Source organism: Acanthaster planci, linkage group LG03 (assembly GCF_054643075.1).
Source record: "Acanthaster planci isolate LZ-2023a linkage group LG03, COTS_SCS, whole genome shotgun sequence".
In the NCBI taxonomy this organism is placed as follows: Eukaryota; Metazoa; Echinodermata; class Asteroidea; order Valvatida; family Acanthasteridae; genus Acanthaster; species Acanthaster planci.
This window is the reverse complement of record NC_141779.1, coordinates 174,112-195,976: the sequence shown is the minus strand read 5'-3', so window position 1 is coordinate 195,976 and position 21,865 is coordinate 174,112. Positions and strand designations below refer to the sequence as shown.

The 21,865-nt window shown below is 39.9% G+C and overlaps 3 protein-coding genes across 15 annotated transcripts in view; all 3 read right to left on the bottom strand.

The window, feature by feature from the left end:
• The window catches only part of LOC147799523 (uncharacterized), a 94,009-nt gene extending 88,975 nt beyond the window's left edge, over positions 1–5,034 (bottom strand). For all 9 annotated transcript variants that reach the window (XM_087135109.1, XM_087135108.1, XM_087135102.1 and 6 more), the window contains exon 1: positions 4,917–5,034. The gene's annotated coding sequence lies outside the window, so the exon portion shown is untranslated. The remainder of the gene's footprint in view (positions 1–4,916) is intronic.
• LOC110988129 (uncharacterized) overlaps positions 1–21,865 on the bottom strand; it is a 498,416-nt gene that overhangs the window by 474,983 nt on the left and 1,568 nt on the right. For 2 of the 5 annotated variants that reach the window (XM_087135112.1, XM_087135113.1), the window contains exons 2-3: positions 21,486–21,659; positions 11,352–14,162 (exon numbers count right to left, since the gene is read on the bottom strand). The exons of the other annotated variants lie outside the window; for them this stretch is intronic. In XM_087135112.1, coding sequence (XP_086991238.1) covers positions 13,943–14,162; positions 21,486–21,649 — 384 coding nt within the window. In that variant the 5' untranslated portion in view covers positions 21,650–21,659 and the 3' untranslated portion in view covers positions 11,352–13,942. Of the gene's footprint in view, positions 1–11,351; positions 14,163–21,485; positions 21,660–21,865 lie in introns of those variants that run through there. 5 annotated transcript variants of the gene reach the window in all.
• Positions 17,025–19,247, bottom strand: LOC147799522 (uncharacterized). Its single transcript, XM_087135029.1, has 3 exons — positions 17,909–19,247; positions 17,468–17,554; positions 17,025–17,348 (listed from the first exon to the last, which is right to left on the bottom strand). Exons 1-3 carry the CDS (start codon positions 19,134–19,136, stop codon positions 17,107–17,109), a joined length of 1,557 nt encoding a protein of 518 aa, XP_086991155.1. The 5' UTR covers positions 19,137–19,247; the 3' UTR covers positions 17,025–17,106.

The window sequence follows — 21,865 nt, the reverse complement described above, 5'->3', positions numbered from 1 at the left end:
TCAAAAGACCTTACAGGTACATGTATGCAATTGTCTTTTTATTTGATTTATTTACCTAAAGGATTGTTAACTGTACAAAACTCTTTTTTTAGTCTGAATGTTTGACAGTATATGACTTGTTTAAATGGGCAAAATTTGCATAAATACTTCCAGACAATATTTTCCTTCATACTGTTTCACTGAATACCCCACCATCCAATGCCTTTCTACATGTAGTTGCTTTTGATGATTTTTGTATGGCTTGGCATTTTCTTTTGGTTTGGAAGTTTACTAAAGCCTTCATGAAAGTAGAAAACTGAGACAAGCTTGGGTTTGAACTGATTACCATCTATTTTGAAAAGTCAGCTTGGACGCGTACATGTACGCCCGACACCAAAAAATGTACGTCCGACACCAATAAATGCTTTATCTGAAAGTCATAACAAGATAAAAATGTGTATTGCCTTGAAATTTATTAACAAGGGTCTGCTAAAACTAAACACAGGAAAACTACTTCTTCAGGTCCTAGCATTTCACAGAGTTTGTGAGACAAAAATGGAAACTCAAAAAATTACAGTACATCCAACACCATGGTGTTATGAGTCAGTTTCTACAAGGATAATAATTCTGAGTGAGAAATTTTGTTATTAAATGATTGTACCAACTAGCTGATGAATTTTATCAAAATCTGCTTCAGGATTATAAGTATAATTTTTAGTTATGTCAGAAATGAGAGGGGAAAAGATCGCAATGATACAAATGTGATAATGTGAAATATGTACAAATTTTCGAAGTTAAGGTTACAGCAAGGAAAAACTCAACACTTCTCAAACTAAAAGTCCAAATGTCTAAATACCTCCTGGAATTGAAGCATGGGCTATTCAGGAACAGATTTCCTTAAAAATTTAGAGTGTTGGAGCTTTAGTTATGTAGGAATTCAGAGGGGAAAAACCAGAATACTGCATATGCGATGAGGTGAAATACATACAAATTTGCAAAATTAAGGGAAAAGCAAAGACAAGACTAGATACTTATCTAGCTAATTGGCCAAATATCTATATACCTCCTTGATTTACAACATGGACTATCCAGCACAGATTTCTTTAGAAATTTCAATTGTTGGAGCTTTAGTTTATGTCAGAATTGAGAGGGGAACTGATCGCAATGATACAAATGTGATAACGTGAAATATGTACAATTTTTCAAAGTTATGGGTAGAGCAATGAAAAGACTCAATATTTATCTAACTAAATGGCCAAATATCTATAAACATGTACCTGCACGATTTGAATAGTTGACTATTAAGGATCTGATTTCTTGGAAAATTTAGAATTTTTGGACCATCATTTATGTAAGAATTCGCTGGGGAAAACATCATAATGCAGCAACTCAGATGGCTGAAATATAGCACATATTCTTAAAGTTAATGATAGAGCAAAGAAAAGACTCAATACCTCTCACCGAAAAGACCATCCCTATATACCTCCTTGATTTGAAATGTGAACTATTCAGAAACAGATTTCTTTAAAAGTTTAGAGTGTTTGAGCTTTAGATATGTTGGAATTGAAAGGGAAAAAGATCGGAATACTGAGTAAGATATTTTTTTAACTTAATGTTTTTCTTATTCGGTTTTGGTGTGTGTATTGACTAGTTGCTTTAAGCCCTCACATTTTAATGGAATGTTCTTTCCCCCTTCCAATTTAAGTTGACCAGGCCATGAGTCTTCTTTAGGAACTTTCTCATTGTATACACCCCTCCAATTGGAGTCCTTCCATGCAGGTCTTTTGTATAGTGTAACTAGTAACTTCTTTCACTGATAGAGAAGTATTGTTTAGAGCTGAATTAGAGGTGGGAGTCCTCTAGGAAGTTTTTTTCCTCTTTCCTGAGCAGTTGGTTAAATGTTCACTCCAGATGTCTTGAACAATAAACCAGTATTGAAGGTGAACCTGTGTCTGTGTCTTTTTCCTTAGTAAATTAGGTTAGCCAGGTTCTGGCAGAAAGCTGTTTCTTTTATTATTTAAAAATCAGCTTGAGCTTGTTGGAGTGAAGTGTGAAATGGAAGTGATGTGGAAAGAACCATAGCTAGGCCGAGAGTCAGAATGCCAGATGATTCCGCTATGTCAGCATGACATTTGAGTAGCTCCCAAAAACGTTTTCTCGTTGGCCAAAAGATACAATTAGAGGCACTTTTGCCAAGTAGGCACAAATCCAGTTGCCTCATGCAACAACTTACCTGTTGCAGTTAGAACAGAACCGAGGAAAACCCTGCCTGTCAGATTTTGTTGTCAAGGCCAGCACTGGAGCAGAACTCAACCACCTTACACACTTTCTACTAAAGAGAAACTCGTAAGTGTAAACACCCTATTTATTTTGGCAGATTATTTCCTAAAGTTCACTGATGTTTTGACAAGATGAAGTTCCTCTCCTTCACTGAAAATATTGATAGAATTTGTAGATGCAATTTGATTTGATTTCACAGTTATACATGTACTTGTCAAGGGTGAAGGATTTGGCTGTGTCAATTAATCCAAAAGCTATTACGGATTATTTTGAAGTTTGAATTATAGTCAGGAACTTATCTTTTCCTTCCAAGTTAGTACTTGTACAGTTTGGCCATTTCTTTAAAATTAGATGGTCAGTGGTCACTCTTGATGTCAAGCACAACTACCCTGCTACCCATGCTACCCAGTGTCACAAATTGATTTGGATGACACAACATCTACAAATACTCGAGTGCAGTGCTGAGAATTGAGCAAGCAAGAGTTGACACACTGCGGGAGCCGGAACTTAAGTATAAGGGATGTATACATTGAAAACTACATGTATTTCTAAATGAGAAAGAACAAAGCCTTGGTGCATGTTTATGACAATGAACTCTAATCTTCTGTGATTGTAAGGAGCTTGAAATGATTTGTAAAGATTCAAATTGATTTTGTATTTCACTGATTAAATTTAAATTGGAAAGAATTCCATATACAAAGTTCACTTTTTAGGAGAAATTTTTGCTCCAGGACAGATTTAAAAAGGGGCGACATTTATTTTTGGGAGATAGAGATGTGAAAGGGGGTTCAGTAATTTAGGGGGACAGGTTTAAAAAGAAGGGGCCCCACGCAATAAAACGGCAAAAAAGTGAGTCCTTTTGCCGTTCTTTTTTTCCCCTACTATATCCTCTACCGTTTCCTTTTTCCTTCACTATCCCGTCCTTTTATTTCTCCACAGTTTTCCTGTCATTAGTACAAGGATTATTACAGTTAGTATACACATTTAATACATTTAATCCAAATTGTGTCGTAAAGGGGAATCAAACCTGCAATGAAGAGAACTGTTAGGTATAGAAATGCCGGAGGAGGTCGATATGTTCCTTATAAAGTTACGATTGAATTAAGGAGAGGTCACAATGAGGTCAAGATGAATATTTAAAAAACTGAATATGTAATTATTCACGAATATTTGTATAAATTAGAATATTTAAATATAAATACATGATTCGGTTCATGCGCACACATCGTGCGCATTCGCCATGTTCTTCAGAAGCAAAGATGGCCGCATGTCGATGTAAACCTGGTCCATGTGTAGCTCCAAAAGTGTGCCCAAAACTCCACATTTCTGTCCTATGATGTTCAGCTCTTCAATGCCTCTTGGAATCGTCTTCATTCAGCGATCAAAGTAAGGATACTTTTGTTGTAATTACGCGATATTACAGTGAACTTCGTATATGGAATTCTTCCCATTAAATTTGATCTTTTTTGGAGTAAAAAAATACGTTAAATTGGATAGCTGAGAATCAGAAAACAAAGAGATAATTTAACGGTTTATTGTAAACCTCATTTTTGCCGTTAACTTGATGAAATCCTTGATTGAATTGTGCTCTTTTTATGCCTATGTATAAAGTTTTGTAAAAAAAAAAAAACAGTTGTAAACAAGAAAGGAAGAACACTTCAATACTGAGAAGTTTCCGCCACATCCTTTGGCATTCTCATTCTTACATACTGCAAATGTTTTTACGTGAAATATGTACAAATTGGCAAAATTAAAAGAAAAGGGAAAAATGTACTAATTTTCAAAGTTAAGCGTAGAGCAAAGAAAGACTCAATACATCTCAAACTTAAAGTCCAAATATCTAAATATCTCCTTGATTTACAACGTGGACAATTTAGGAACAGATTTCTTTAAAAAATTTCAACTGTTGGAGCTTTAGTTATGTAAGAATTGAGAGGGGAAAGGGTTAGGGTTCCTCCATAACAACTACCCTGATAACAGCATTTGTGATTCATGTGGTACAACTGAAGATTTTCAGTAGCATTTCATGCTGGAGTGTAAACAGTTCACTCTTCGTACACAGTCTCTCCAAAAGACACTTCGCTTGACAGATAATCAAATGATCCTCACACATTTACTGGGACAATATTAAACAGCTTTGTTCAAATCCAAAGTTCTGTTCAATCAAGTGCTGATGAAATGAAAGGGTATCTTAATGTGTCGATAACATGTTGTACTTGGCAATTAGATGGAGTCGGATGGTTTAATTGCTTTACAAAAGAGTGCTTTAAGTCAGTAATTGTTCAAATAAGTCACTGGATTGAAATTGTGATTAAATCAATGATTTAAACCAACATGATTTAATGTTTAACACATCAGAAGCATGATTTTGCAGGGTTGGTTGAGATGCACAAGCCAAAAAATACATCCCTCTGAGGTCATCTGAACTGTTATTCACACATTTCTCAAGATGAGAAAGACAAGTCTGATGAATGGGGAACAAAGGTAAATTTGTGCAACTGACCAAAAATATAACAAATTAAAACTTTTCCCCTCTTATTTTTGTGACTGAGAAAGAGAGAAGATAAACATTCAGGATTCATTATAAAACTAAAATACTCTTCATTGATGAGCTGTAATGAAAATCCTACACTGCCCAGTTATGGAAATAAACTTACCAATTTTTGGATGGATACATAGTAATTTTCTCTTTAATCAATTAGTGATGTTGTCTTGCAAGTTTGATAGCAAAGAGATGAATAAGTAGGAACAGGCTCGATGTTAACTTCTTAACAGCTGTCTAGGTAGAAAATGGCAAATTACAGTGGATTCAATTATTTACTGAACAAAAAAATGATTTACCAAGATTGTGTAATCAAAAAGGCTAATCAATGAAGACAACTGGTTGTAACAGAAGTCTCAAGACCAATTAGTTGGCAACCAAGTCAAGACTCAAGACACTCGATACAAGACATATCAATGCATATAATCCCATACTGCCTAGCTCTCGGATTGGTTCCTTGGGTAACCGATACAAGACATATCAATGTATATACATGTAATCCCATGCTGCCTAGCTCCCGGATTGGCTCCTTGGGTAACCAATACAAGACATATCAATGTATATAATCCCATAGCTCTCGGATTGGCTCCTGGGATAACCGATACAAGACATATCAGTTCGTCTACATTAAGGATGTCAAAGCACCAAAAGCAGAGATCTGGTCGTAAAAAGCCCAGAATTGATGACCTGGATGTCAGTTGTGCATCTGACTCGATACAAGCAATGGGAGACACGTGGAATATGGATGATATCTTTCTACCATCCTCACCATTGTGCCCCGCCAATCTACCATCTCCACTTGGTGATCAACTTCACTCCTTTGACAACATCAGCACTGAGTGCTAAATCAGAGTCTCAGATTGACCACGATACAGGTCCCACTAAAAACAAGCTCCATGAAAAAAATGGAAATTTCAGCTACTTCAAGTACAAGAGGGTGCGGACGTTGTTTGCACTATGGGGCCATTTCAAGTAAATTCCACCGATTTGGCTTCGCTGTTACCCTCAGGCTGGTTCAGAAGCCATTACTTTGACATCTATAAACAAGTGTAAGCTTCAGCAACAGTCTCCTGACAGCTCTGTCACATTCCTTGTTGCAGATTCCCATGCATTTCTCACATGGGAAGAGGGTGAAGTAGAATTTGTCATGAAATGGGCCCTTGCTCATTGCATCTTTGAGAAAGATGTCTGGGTTTGGCCTGTGATAGTCCAAGGTAACCACTGGATACTGTTGGTCGTACTAAGAAAATAACGACAGTGGACTCCTTGCATGGAGAAAACATGCAATCTGCAGCCTCATTCATAGACATGTACAACACTCTTCTTGCTGTAACGTATTCAAAATCATTTTGCGTGTCAAATTGGCATGTTTTTGCGCTGACTGATGTACCCTTCAAGAAGAATGGCAGTGATTGTGGTGTCTTTGAAAGTGCTGCTGCGAATGCGATAGTGGCAATTACTAGAAGTATTCACAAGCCGAAATGCAAAGAGTGCGGAAATGGATGGCTCAAAATTTAATTTGAACGGATTTGCCTATGCAGAGCTCATGGAAGAGGCGGTCGTTACGCGGTACACTGAAAAGAATACCAAAGCTCAAAACTCCTGTTCCACATACTACTAGCATATATACACGTACATGTATATCTTGCCAACCCCCAAATGGTGAAGACACCATGATCTACTTGGTAAATATCAGAAAGAGTTTGATAGAGGCAACATGGTCCACTTGTTACATCACTGATGATTGTAACAAACCACAAGAATCCAAAAAGATGTTGTTCTGTGAGGGCTGTCTCGATTGGCTCCATATTGAGTGTATTTCAAAGGTTGGAATCTGTAGTGAGCCACTAGATGCCAGTCACTGCATGTGTCTGCAATGCAGCCTCAAAGAAAAGTTTCAATACTTGGCCTTCAAAACCTCATGGTCCAGTAGTAGGAATTTCTGCATGTAGATGCATGGGCATCGCAATAACTTTCTCTGGGAAAATGCCCTTTTTTTCAAGGAAAAGGGGGGCAGCGATCACCTTGCCCCCCTCTGCGACGCAAATGCCCAGACTTGATGTTGTCGATGTCGGAAGGATTAAAAGCAAGTTCAGTGTGATGCATCTGCACTGACTGAACTCTGTTTTCAAGCTCAATGCAGGAGCTGAATTTGTTAGTTCTTTTGTTCAAAAGAAGTTATCAAAGAACTAGCTGTTAAAATGTTGATTTGTTAAAATGTTTGTTTGTGAAATTTAAAATGACAGGCAATTTAATTTTCCTGTAGACAGATGCTAACATACCGGAAGATCCTTCAAAGATGCTTCTGTTATCTCACAGGCTAATTCCCTAGTCACCCCCGGTGTCATGTAACTACTAATTAATTGCCTCTGTCGCCAATACGAATAATTCAACGGTGTACTTTAACATTAAGACTTACATGTACATGTATTTTTAAAATGAAACCACTTTTAAAATTACAGTTACATGTATCAAGTAGAAAGTTTGCTTATTTCTTTTCAGACAAAAAAAATTGGGATGGGTTTAGTTCAAAATTTGCCAAGTGTGTATCTTGAATTGTGAACATTAGATTCCTTGTCATACATTATCTTTTGGAATCATCCAATGACCAACACTGATTGACAAGGAGCTCCACAGCAAGTTTTTCTTTCAGTTCTGTAGCAATAAGCTAACAAATTTCACTCTGTTGTAAGCAAGAGTTCCAATGAAAGAAATAAATGAGGTTAATATCACACAAGCAGTTTTTTACTTCCTAAGTCTCTCATCTTTATTGATCCCCAGTTACCACTTTCTATCTCTACCCCCATCTCCTTTATCATGTCCTTTACTGCCTCTCCTTTTCACCTACCCGCCCAAAAAGTATAACAATGTTTTACAATGTACAGCAACTCAAAAGTTACATGTTGCAATGACCCTGTGAGCCCTTGCCAGCCTGCCCAGATGCACATCAATTTTCAATTCATGTACCTTAGCAGAACTAAGCGATGCCATGCACTGGACATGTATACACACAAAAAACAATTGGCCTAAAATTTAATGAAAATAAAATAATAATTTCTTCTGTAAGCATTCATCCTAAATATTGTCATTTTTGATCATTTTTAAAAGTTAGTTTGAATTACATGTCCTTTAAATCGACCTCCGGGTTGTCCCAAACATGCCTGAAATTGAGTTACATAATAGTTTTTATATTACACACCATGTATTACCTCCCGCCTGACGTGCTACTGGATGCCATTAAGATCATTTTACGGACGTTTTGGTGAAAAAAATAAAGAGAAAAACACATGTTATGGCATTTATTTCAGACATAATTTTTGGAATAATTTTTCAAGTACCGTATGTTTGAACTACATGTACTTTTACTCAACCTCGGGGTTGACCCATACATGTGCAGAAATCGAGTGTAGAATTGGTTTATTGCTAACTTCGGTCTAGCGTGTCGTTCAGTTAAGGATAATTTACGGTCATCAGGGTGGGTAAATAAGGAAACAAAATAACATGAACCTAACGCATCTTGGCATTAATTATAGAAATTCTTTGTCATTTTTCCATAATTTTTTGAGTAAAATCGTGTGAATACTGCTGAAGGCGCAGTTGATTATACATGTATCTCTGGCCTGACACGCTACACAAATGAGGATATTTTAGTCGTTATTGTTAATAAAGAAATAAAATAACTATTTGCGTCTTTGGAGACACACAAGTTGTGTATGTGAGTTTGTTTCTGCATTCAATTGGGGACCCTGAACAATAGAGGACAATAAGGTCCCCGATTGACAGAGGGTCCCCGATTGACAACTGTGTACAAAACATATGGGTGGTCTACTAAAAAAGTTAAAGTACAAACAAAAGAGGAACAATAGGGGGTTCCCAGTTGCAGGCAAATACACACTAGTGTGTACATGTACATCCATCATACCATCGCTACAGAAGGGGTCAATTTTGACTCGCGGTAAGATAATTTTTGGATGAGGCTTTTCGGCCACAAAAAGAAGACTGACATCAGTAAAGTGACGTGTATATGAAATAATACCATTTTTTTGTTACACAAATAAATTAACAAAAATAGACTTTTGTTAGGGTAGATTGTTTTCCTTGATTACTTAGTTACTTTAGACGTAACTTTACTCGTTAACGGCTAGACAGTAGGCCTATAGCCTATGTAATGTTTCTGTCTGTTCCTGCATGATATATCCCACAAAACTGAATGTAAATAATATATTATTTACAATGTTTGATTCCTTAATATTTTTCATGAGAGACGAACTGATTCTACATTATTTTGAGGAGGGGTATACCTATGATGAAATCTGCTTTATACTCCAAATTAGACATGACTTGAGTTGCAGGTAGGTTCACAGACGTCTTTTAAACAGTAACGTTACTTGTTAGCCCCATAATGCTGATATGATAGACAACCTGTTCTCATTGGTCTATCCACCATGGCATACACACCCACAAAAACCAACACGTCATATTTTCTGAAACTTAAACCAAGCGGTAACAGTTTGTTATCCACAGCACTGTCTAGTATTTCTGGATTCCAAGGTGAAATTGAGAGGAAAAAATGGAATATTTGTATCGGTTGGCAGATTTCTTTCTAGAATTTGATGAAAACAAGTTGGCACATTTTTACAGTATGCAAATTAGAATTAGACTGTGGATAAGTTGGCCTGAACATTTTTGTTGAGAATGTTTTCCCCCCAAAACACTTGGTTGAATTCTCAGAAAGGCGACATTTTCTTGTCAAGGGGCAGGGGTAGTCTAGCATTATTGGCATCAATTATGGGACTAGTATATGCTTTGCAGCTGGGATTTGTACTTGCCTTATTGGGAAAAGATCGTTAGAAACGAATGGAATCATCACATTGTCATTTGTTAAACCCCGGCTTTTGCAGGTCCTATGCAACCCACATGACAGGCAACGTGCGATGGGCAATGGGCAACGGAAAATGGCATGTTTGGAACTGGTAAATGGCAGAATGAGCTGTATCTATGAACACTGGGGCTCTCTAATTTAACTTCCGGGGGGATCCTGAGGCGCGCCATTTGTACAGTGCAATCATGCGAAGCTGCTGTGTGCCTTTATGCTACAACACCTCCCATGATAAAAATATTTATTTTTACCGCATACCAAAAGATAAAAAACTCAGGAAACTTTATGATATTGCAGTCAGAAATAAGAATCTTCGTTTTGCAACAGAGGGCACAAGGATATCTAGTTAACATTTTAAAGAGGGCCGGAAAATTGGAAATGCTATTCCTTCTATTTTTCCGTGGAGTAAGCACCCCAAACCCGCAAAAACCACCTGCAAAGAGGTACCCACTTGCAGCAAAAATACCAGCACCAAAATCTGCTACTTCACAAGAGACAGAGCCTTGCGTTATTGGTAATGCTAATTATGAGGATGTCGGCATTCAAACAGAAAAATATGAATGTCATGTACTTGTAGTAATGAAGTGATCCAACTGAAGAGTGAACTTGAACACTGCCAGAATAGTCTGTCAGAGGCATTGTCCGAGCTACGGAGTACATGTATTCCCCAAGCTAGGCATACATTCTGCATTGAAAAGTTTAAGAATTGCAATGAAGACATTTGCTTCTATACAGGTTTCCCTGATTTTGAGCGATTGAAGATTTGTTATGATTTCTTCACCTCATCACAGATGCAATCAGAGTGGAAACGGACTCCATTGAACCAATTTTTATGCTAATGTGTAGGTTGAGACTTGGTCTTCTGGAGAAGGATTTAGCAGAGAGATTTAGCAAGCAAGAGTCGAGTGTTTCCAGGACTTTCGATTATTGGATTAATCTTATGTACTTTGACCTGAAGGAAACTGACATTTGGCCCACTCCTCAATTTATCAATGAGACAATGCCAAAGTGCTTCAAAGACAAGTATCCATTAACAAGAGTTATCATTGATGCCATTGAAATTCAGATGGAAAGACCATCTTCACAAGACATGCAGTCAGTGAGTTTTAAGTTCCGTTTTACGTTCATCACATGGGCACTTCTTTTCCTTTGAAGTTGTACAAAATATGTGTAAATCACTTGTGGAGCTTTCAGAGAGAAATAGAGAAAAAAGTATAAAAGTGTAGAGGTGTAGGAAAAATCGCGAGGGGCAGTACTCAACTTTGTTAGAAACCAAAATGTTAAAATATTTTCCTAATTCAAATAAGGTTTAATAGAAGCCAACCTAGTACATGTATTTCTTTCAGTGTTACAGCAACACTGCCTAAAAAATGAAAATGAAACCCACACAAACAATTCAGCACTAAATCCCAACCCTTATGAAGTTATGCAATTTCACAAAAGGTAGAGGGCATGTAACTACCCAAAGCACTGACTAATTGATGAGCTCAAAGGCATTTATGACTAGACCTACAGGCAAAACAATTGAACTTTGCATCAGAAACAGAGTTTGACTGATGGTTCTTGCCCAAAATTATTTCTGAAGGAATTTCACATGATTAATGCTGTGCAAAAGTGAATATAATGTACACCTGAAACACAAAAATAATGATCATCAAAACACCAGAGATCTCAATTGCTAGTTTTCATTTTATTGAAGACAATTTTCAAGCACATTTGTTATTCTCACTTTCAGCATACACATGTATTACATGTTTGTATTTTTATCTCAACTGCACTTTCCTGAGCTACAGAGTGAATTAAACTTTATCTGTATTTATGACAAGTGGCAATAAATACTGTGTTGATAATAAATATTGTTATTGAAGATAACATCTGACTAGTTACTGTCAATATCATAAGACAGGCAATTCATTTTTGTTTCTTTATAAAATACGTAGGCATGTGTTGAAACTAACATGTCTGACATGTACTATGATTAAATTTAAAGTCTTACAGGAATTTCCTTTCTACACAGCACCTGCATGTTCATCTTCTATTTCATTAAATGGTCAACTAATCAATAAATTAAAGTCAAAACAATTTTCTTCAATGTTATTGCACCACACAGTCTGGGGAAAGATGTCATATAACTACATCTTCAGGAAAATGGCAATAAATATGATTTATAAATGTAAGCATTCTTTGGAAATTTCACATAAAATTTGAACTTATTTGAACCTAAAAGTGCTCTGGCAAATCCAAGAACTTTATGTAACTGCAGGGAAACAGTTATTTCCATGTACCATGTAAATCCAACAAAATACCTACTCTTCACTTCTTTTGCTTGTGTCTCTAGCATTTTCATAATGAAAAAGTTCCGGAAACAGGGAGAAGCCAAGTTTAATGCGCCTTGGCAGAATCTTTGGCATAACATATCATATGTAAAATTCCTTCAGTTTAGGAAAGACAATGTTTTCCCACACTTGTTGGTCAAACCAGATGCGCTCAACATGGATCTTTTCCCTCAGGTGTTTCTGCATGTACGTACATGATAAAATCACACCATTCTCTCTTTGTTACTGCAAGCTGGCATTTACTTGGTAATAATACACATGATGATGGTTAAGCTTTAACTTGCCTGTTGAGTCTCTCTGAAGTGGAAAGGATGAACCACGCTGAATTACAAAGTCTGCCTCTGTGAAATTTGATAATGGACACTTGATTTCAGTGTTTCCTTTCTGAGGTTGACTTAAAGGATCTGAAACAATTCTGTCTATACTGGCACCTAGCCATGAAGTTTCTGGCATGACAGAAAATCCTGTTTTCTTCAAACAAATGTCTGGGTGACCATTCATTTTCATGTACTCTATGTAGGCATCAGCAGCCCTTTGTTCACACTCTATCCCATGTTTACAAGCCTTTAGAATAAATTTCCCATTGTCGTATCCCTTAATTCTAGGAAGATTATCAGGTGGAGTTGTTTTCCTCCTATTGATAATGGCACCAGCCACAGATGCTGTAACTTTCTCCTGTCTATGTTTATGCCAGTTTTCATTGACTGACTGACCCCTGGTAGACTGTTCAATTTGCTCAACTTCTTCAGTTGTCACTTTCTGTGCCTGCTCATACTTACAGCACTTATCCTTAAACTCTTCATCAACTTACAGTTCTTCAGATAGTTTTGGATCTCTTGTTGCTTACAATAATTATGCTTTGAATGAATTTCAAATGTGGTGGATATAACAGTCAAGAAATCTGTTGATTGTTGAGAACTTCCTGCACCAGTTGAATTAGGAGCTACTGAGCTCATTGAGTTTCTTTGGGATTGAATTGGATTTCTAGTTGATTCAGATGCAGTACACATGTAGTTATGATCAAATGAAATGGCAGATAAAGATGAAGCAAATGGCAAGACATGGAGAAATGCACTGGATTTGCCTTTTGATTTAAACTCTTTAAGCTTACTGCGTAATTGGTATACTTTTTTCGCGATTGTTTCTCTGAAGGTGATTTGGTCTGGGGTCAGATTGCCTGATATTTGGTTTTCTCTTCTTTGGCTTGGTGGGGTCGTATTTCTCATACACTGCGTCACTGATTGGGAAATTATCACCTTTTTGTTTTCTACGGGGCAAGTGCCACTGTTGAGGATAGGATGTACGTGATATAGAGGGTTCTGAAACATAGAGGTCGGTACGACCTGAAGTTCTGGTATCTGAGCATACATATAAAAATACTGCCACATGGCAACAAATGCCACCCAATCCTGCAGGGCATGTACAATATGTTGAGTGTATATGGTGAGATGATTGCCATACTGATATATAACTTGTGTACATTTTTGATATTGTCATTGTTGGAAGAACAGTTGCTTTTAGATAGCTAAATGGTGATACTGCAGATATAGGGCGATACATAATACATGTATCTTTAACATGCCCTGAACAATAAAGCCTATACCCCTTTCCAAACTGCTTGTCACATCCTTTTGCCTTCTCTTTCAAATGTGGCTGATTAACAAGAAAATGTCACATTGCTCCAAAAGACACAGCACTTGGAACCTGCAATCCAAGCAAAGTGAATTACCTAGCATTGCTTCATTTGTTTAGTTTAATTCATAATTTACTCAAACAAACTTTTGGTAAACCTGTTATTTTTTTCCATGATTTTATTTCATCCAAAGGAATGAGGAATTAACAAGATAAGTTTATGTTACACAAATTCACATTTGATCTCTGCTACATTTGTAATCATGGTCTAAAAATCTGAATTAGTTTTCATGATTATTCAAATGCTGAATTAGGCTTTCCTGATTTTGGAAAGCGCAAAGTCACTTGGAATAAGTCGCTTGTCCAGCCTTCTTTAGGAGGTTGATGGAAACTTGTAGGGGTACATGTAACAGCAGAAACTGTCCTCCCTCTCTCCCTGTCCACAGCAAGCTGGGTGTTTTCTGGATCAATCAACAGAGTCTCCGACAGCCCTCCACTGATATAATCGTGTACTCTGCAAAAACAAAATGAACCAAAGCTAAAAGTAACTCATCTTATTCTAATGCTCTTCTTCCACATACATGTACATGTACTGGTATGCTGTAATTGTTAACTGGAGGAAAAGTTCCAGATTGGGTCATTTCAATTTTTCTGATTCCAAGCCTCCATGTTTAACATGAGGCGTCTTTATAGGCATACCCATATGACACTCATAGGCACTGGCCTCGTGCATGGTCAAAGCAACAGACCCTGCTACAATTTATTAATAAAGAACAATACAAGAGAGGCAACTTGTGGGCTTCAAGAGCAGTCTCATGGTTTCCAATAGAGGTAGGTTTCCTCTTTAGCCCTAACTCCCTAGGCCCTTGCACTAGAAATAGTACTGAATCTAACAAACTCCAACAGCTGTGCACAATTTCAGTAGTTACTAGTACCAAACCTGCCAAACTCCAACAAGTCTCATATGCCATACAGTACTAAACCTGGCAAACTCCAACAGTTGGAGTTTGGCCTGTTTGGTACAGATGGGTCTATGCATTGTCTAGTGATTAGAAAAGGATGGTACCATACCTAACAAAATGAGCCAATATACTTACAATAGAAAATCAAAGTTTGGGGGAGTTCACAGGCATTTATTCATGGGTGAGCTCACGGCCGCTCCGCAGCACAGTTCCTGGTCAATTGTATATCTATGTTGGAGCTAATTATGGCCTGTACTCTTTATCCTAGGCCCCTGCACTCGAAAAGTATATAACCTGTTAAACTTCAACACCCTCAAAACTGTTGAATTCTGATTGATTTGGTATGGATGGGTTACTGCTAGGGTACTACAAGGAGACAGCATTGAGTAAAGTTGCCAAAATCAAGCAATATGTTTATACTGTTTCCAACTTTTGTACTTTTTTTTTTAATCAGTCTTGGTGCCACAACTGCAGGCACACTATTATCAGTGTCCTAATTACCGTATCTTTATGTTTTTATTTTTAGGGTCATTTCTGTTTTCTTTTTGTTTTTCTTGACTCTTGTTTTGAGGTACTACTCAGTTGATGTTGTTCCCTCTTCTTGTGCAGCAGCTGCGTGAAACTTTAAAAAGCATTCCCCGGGGCATAAGTTGACACCGCAGATTGGGCAGCCTCGTCGTGTTGTCTTTGGTAGTCCAGACTTGGTTACTTTCTTGTTCAGTCTGCACCAGCAACACCATCCAGCATTCTTCCCTGGTATCTTCACAGAGTAGTGTCCAGCGCTGTTGATGAGAGATACCAGTTGTGATGCAGTTTGGCGAGATGCTAAGCCCCCTGCATAGCCTTCAATCAGGTCTTTGGCTACGGCCCACACAAAATCTGAGTGTGACATCTTGCTGCCTGGATCTCCTGCCTCTCTGTCACATTCGCTGCTACTGCTGCTGATGTTCTTGTCATCAACCATTGGATTGTGGTGTTTGAAACAGATCCACCCATTCACTCTGGCGATGTCGATGAGGAAGTATAATATACCAAGCCACCAAAACTGCGACTTGCGGGCACAGGTATGGTAGGCCTGAGTTAGTCCCCTCTGTCTACTCCTCCCATGTGCTTGGAGTAGTCCCTTGCTTGAGAGGGCGCTGGCACACTTTTCACCTTTCGCTTGCCTGTCTTGTCACTCACAACCTTACGCTTCAGGAAATCAGTGGTTGGGTCTTTCTACCCTTGGTGTGATGAAGAGAGCAACATCATCACCCTGGTATCTTTCCAAATGACTGCAGTAAGCTGGCCATTCTGTCAGCTATAGAAGGTTCTCTCTTGGTCTTCTTCATCTGCTTGATCTTTTGTTGCTGTGGGTTAGTGTCTTTGGTTGTGAATTCTTTAGGTAGCCCTTTGCTATTGGATTTGACGGTGCCAGTTACGTACGTCTTCTTTGCAAGGAGGCAACAGGCTAGGGAGACAGAGGCGTATAACCTGTCTGTGAAGATGTGGTGATACACTCCCAAATGATGCTTAGCCACTTCCATGACAATATCTATCATCTTTGCTGGCTGATCTGTAATGGGGTGCGTCAACCATAGCTCTGTAGCTTTTCCCCATGTGTATTCCTTTCTCCTTGCAACTAGCTCTGATGGCTGCTCTGAGCTCTTCATCCTCCTGTTTCCTTCTCCTGGCCATAAAATTGGCATCCTTGTACTGTTTTGGAGCCTTTCCTTTTCCTTTCTTCTGATCTCCTTTTCCCTTATTCTTTGAAGATCTTTCGCCATGCTCTAGACACATCCTTTCCTTTGATATATCCACAGTATTCTCCATGAAAATTTCTCGCTCTTCACTTCTCAAACTTTGCTGTAAATTTTTCACCTCCCTTGCAGTCATTTTGAGAGGCTTTTCTCAAAATGAAACTGGAGTGAATATTGCGTTGCACTGATATTTATAGGAAGTGTTGGCATTTTTATTATAAAAAATACATATTATGCATACATGTACCTTGGTATGGATATTATATAATACTTACATGTACCTTTGTAGAACACATTATGCATCTATGTACAATACTAATAATTGTGTGGAATTTTTTACATTCTATAAAAATTCCAATACCCTCCTGTAAGTAAACGTACCAGTCTTACCTTTGTATGCAAAATACATGTATGATGTCCTTGACCATGCTGACCAGCAACACACACATGCAAGTTGAAACACCCAGTACTACTAGTCAGAGCATTATAACCATCCGTGTACACTGTACACACACTACATGTACACGTATACATGTAGACACTGCAAATGGAGGGCATACTTTCCAAACTATCAGACGGAGGACTTCTCGTCCATGTGAGTGCAGCCTATAACACCGAGGACAACACTCACAAGTTTTTGGTTGTTTTGGCCGCTAAAATTTGAGTGCATGATTGGCCTACCACTATAGGGTTCTGCATCAATGTGGTATAATGTCTCGAGAGAATGGCTGGTGTGGCATATCCTAGCTGAACTTGCCTACAACTTCATAGTGTTACGACAAAAGTCTTTGATGTTTCTCCAAGTACGGGTCTGCAGTGCCACAGTGCAAGCTGCTTCGATGTCCAGCTTGCCAGGAACTTTCCTCAACTGGAAGAATTTGCGCAGGCCTTCTTGGACGTCTGTCTTCTCCGCTGTAGTCCAGGGACGCCGCTTCACTCGTCTCGATGGCGGAGAGGGTTCCCTTGTTCGAGATGCAGCAGCAACACCAGGAAGCTGTCCTATTAATGTAGAGGCAAGAAAAGGACATTAGAAATGTAGGTGACACCTCAGCAGACAGCCTGACAGAGTGACAGACAGACAGACAGACAGACAGACAGACAGACAGACCAAATCTTACCGTTTTTGACGGATCCATCGCAGGAGTCTTCACTGCTGTCACTGCTGTCCCCACTCTCGCTGCTGTCCTCTTCACTGGTGAAGCCTTCTGAGAGTAAACCCCAAATTGAGATCAATCAGTTAAAGCACACATACATGCACGGGTGTCTGGCAGTCTCTGCTTGGTGTTGAGATATGGGGGGGGATGGACGGCCAAAATGGAACATTATTTTGGGAGTTCTTGACGCAAGATACATTTATGGGGGGGATTTTTGTCCCCCGTCTTTCTTTGTACTGGTCTGTTCTTCGGGGGGGGGGGGGGTTTAATAGGAAGAGAGGTATTCTTTCTGGCCCAGTACGATGCCCTACAAAATGGGAGTCTGGGTTGGGTTGACTTGGTTCGAAGCCAAGCGTTGGGTAGACGGAACATGGGAAACATGGTTTGAGTACAAGGTGCCCTTACCTCCAGTTACATGCAGATCATCCAAGGATTTGCCCTGCTGGGAAGACAGGTTGCCCCTCTCCAAACTCAGGAAAAGTCTGGACAGTTTGGTGACCCGCTGTACAGTATCTGGCAATTGGTAGTATTCGTGATGTACCCGCAGATCGTGGCCCATGAAGTTGGCTAGAGTTTCAAGCTGATGTTCCTTTAATGCAAGAATTTGCGATGCAGTTGCTACATGTTTACGGAGTTTGGTGGACCGGATGCTGGATGCATTGTCAAGGCCAGCCTTATCTGCACATGCCCTTAAACAGTCACTCCCTCGTATGTGGCCTCTCCCACCATAACAACACCGTGCGAACAAGAAGTTGTTGTCTTGGGCTACTCCAGCTTCATGTCTCTTGGCGACAAGGGCACTCAACCACGCTACTGCCTCATTGCTTAGGAGCACGGGAACAGTTCTGCCTCTCTTGCCGACTATTTCGACAACACGGAACATCTTGCACAGCTGGCGTTCTAACTCACTCAACAGGCATTCCCCCTCCAGTTTGGCGGTGCTGTGCTTGTGGAAATCGTCAAGTTTCATTTTTGAAACCTCCCCCTGCCTTCTTCGGTTGAACATGATGAGGTGGCACAGACTGACCTCATTCAATTTCTGCCAAACTGGCCTGATTTGTCTGCCCCGAGCACCCTGCAGGAGTTGAAGTTCCCGGTTGCCAGCTTCATGAAGGAACGACGACAGGTGGACTACATCGGCATTTGTCGGGAGAATGGTGACTTTGTTGCGTTTTCCTTGGTACAGCATTCTGTGTGCGTGTGTGGACACAAGGTCTCGCCAGTTCAATTCACACAACTGCAGAAACTCTTCGGCACGCTCCGCTTTGTGTTTTTGGCCGGACTCTAGGGCACTTCCTTTCAAGACGAGTGCACACTTCTTGACGGAATAACCAATCTTCAGAGCTAGTGACGGAACATCGTACAACTGTTTGTCTTCCCTGAAGCCGGCAATATCGTGGACGGCCTTCACAATATCAGAAAGGTGGTGCGGATGGACAAATGATTCGAGTGATGCATTTGGTTGCTGGGTGTTCTTTCGGAGTTGTAGAACGAGTCGACCCAATTCACGCACCCTGTTACGGATGTAGCCATGCTGATCTACATCGTGCCCTAGTTTCATGTATTCACGCTTGGCCAATTCAACAATCAACGTGTCATTCTTGACTACCAAAGCCACATCATCTCTCTTCATTGGAATAAGAACCTGGTGTAACTGGAACGACACGCCAACAGGAGGAGGTTTCAACAAATCACTCTTGTGAGCGACCCGTCCACCCACACGAGCCCTCTTACCGGTGCTGTCAGTCTGTGGATTGGGTGCTGGCTTCAAAGGGCACACGTGTCGCCACAAATCGGTACGCACATAATAGCCGTAACAATATACGCATGGTCCATACATCGGGAGATACCTTGCAATTTGGCCTGTACCCGACAACGAGCACACCACGACCTTCACGAAGAACCTGACAATTGTGCCTGTGATTGCCTATATTGCGAATTTTCAACAGAAGTTTCTTACGCACACCAGCGTTGGGCTCACCGGCGATCTCGATGACTTCTTTTTCTTCCTTGTGACATGACTGGAGATGACGGGGGAGCTTGGCCTGGGGTACATCGCAGTAAAAGCAGAAGTATTTCTTGTCCCATTTCCTGCAGCCAACCTCATTACTGGTTTGCATTACGGTCACACCACAGTTCTGCTGGACGTCAGACGTGTCATCACTTGGAGCAACAGATGAAGTAGGCCTACTGCTGGAACCGGTGGACGAATCAGCCATACTGTCCAAACGTCTCCACTTACGGTGAGCAGGTCAGCTGGCAAGAAAACAAATTGAACATTATTTTCATTAAGCCGCTTGTCTTCTTTTAATTGGGTATGGACTTGTGGTGGTGGTGGTGGTGGTGGTGGTGGAGGGGGGGGACAGGTATCGGGGCTCCCAAGAGCCACATCCACCCAAAACCCCCACCCCGAACTAAAATTTTAAACACAATTAGGCCTAGAAAATATGGACAACAGAAAAGTCTTCACTTGCGGCTGGAAAAATGTGTTGAAGGAACCTGTTCAACTGGATTATGTGATTGAGCTTTTCGGACTGCATACGTATACCTATTCCACTGGCACATTCACTCGAACAGCGGTGCAAGATCTACATTAGCCTATCGACAAAATGGGGGGGGGGTGGATAGCAGCCACACTTTAACCACGCTCTAACTAATAGCATGGTACTATAGCCAGCACTGGGGCCCATGTATTTAATGATGTAGTAAACCGTACCAAGATAGGGTCTGGTCATGCTCAACATTCTACTTCAAATGAAATCGTTTTTACGCACCATATTTTCCACTAGAAGACACCTACATCTCAGAACGGCTACAGAAGTCCACAGGCGTGATGGCAAGGTGACGCTATGATGCTTTTCGACAGTTTGGAGGCTTTTATATTTGTTGGGGGTTATGCGTCCCCGGCACTTGGCGACATTTATTGTGCTCACCAATGCGGATCGGACAGGGTAGCAAAAGAGCTAGGAAGGGCGCTATTCCATCCAGGGATGCGCCGAAACTGTCCATTTCGAGCGGGTGTTTTTAAACACCCGGCGCGTTAAATGCGTACACCGAGGACGGCTTCCAAATGCCTTGAAATTTCGCTGACCCTCATAAATGCTCACTGCGGCCTCAAATTTCACCTTATTGCGAACTGAGGACGTCCTCGATTTACAATCCGACCTCGATTCGTGACTGTGTTAATACATAGAAGAGCTCCGTCTGCTCCTTTCACAAGTACACACACACAGTCCAACACTGGTCATTAGAGCTCACTGTGTGTTAACCCAGTGAGCTCTTCTGGCCAGCCAGCCGGAGCCATCGGTGTCCGTTCAGCCAGCAGAATCTGACACCCACTGTTGTAACCAAGATGCTGACCTGACAGTACCAGCTCAGCCAAAATTAAACACCATCATCCTGGGCCTACTGTACCAAATCTAGCATAGTCCAACACCATGTGCTTACGGTATGGTACCAAACCAGCCAAAACCTAGCAAAACCTGCTGTTGGAGTTTGATGGGCTACGGGCACTTAGGTGCTACTGGAAAATTCTACATAGCACTTGGAATGAATATACTTCTAGAACTGAACCAATGGTACAGTTGACTCACATAAACACCATTGTTATAACAAAATACTGTTACAAAGAAAACATATTGAGAATCCTACTTTCTTGAATCTTATATGTTCTTTGTTTTTCTACTCTTTATAATAAAGTCCTAGTTACTACAGCTTTGTCATAAGGAGAGTCAACTGTACATACCGCGCCATTATTGGTGTCACTTAAAATTATAATGGCTCAACAAAGATATCCAACATCTTTCAAAACTTCAGTAGTCTTCATTATGTCCCCACAGAAGTCATTTCAGAAAGGTTATTTCACTCTTTGCCATTAGCATGATCAATGGTTAGATATCAGTATCAGTTACCTGTACAAGAAATCAGACCCCCCAAAAAAATAATGTACAATATTTGCTATGAAAAGACTCATTTTACTTACCTCTGTACAAATTTAACTCTGGAACTTGAAGCGCCTCTTCTACATGCCAACCATCTCTTTAGTCGCAGCAATGTTGCTGACAAAGGGTCTGTTTCAAACTTTGCACCTGGAATATCATCCTCCGTTAAGGATGATGCCATGATTGCGTTACACATTGGCATCATTCTGCACGTTCTGTAAGTAGGGAGATGAAAACTACATTTAGAAATTTGAGTTGTTATAATCTAAAAAAAAAAAGTCAGTTTCTCCCAAGGCCAACAGCAATACGCTCTTTATTGCACTTTTTAAACAAATAAATTTTCAAATATTTGTGAGAGGAAAAATCACCCTTGATTGTCTTTCTTTGAGGGCACAAAGCATTCTAGGCTGAAAATAACGTG

Excerpts from the sequence above, each read along its gene's own strand:
- LOC147799522 (XM_087135029.1), bottom strand. The coding sequence starts at position 19,136 with ATGAAGAGAGATGATGTGGCTTTGGTAGTCAAGAATGACACGTTGATT. Across the intron at positions 17,555-17,908 it reads TGATCTGCATGTAACTGGAG|AAGGCTTCACCAGTGAAGAG; the intron begins GTAAGGGCACCT and ends GTTTACTCTCAG. Across the intron at positions 17,349-17,467 it reads CGATGGATCCGTCAAAAACG|GACAGCTTCCTGGTGTTGCT; the intron begins GTAAGATTTGGT and ends CTACATTAATAG.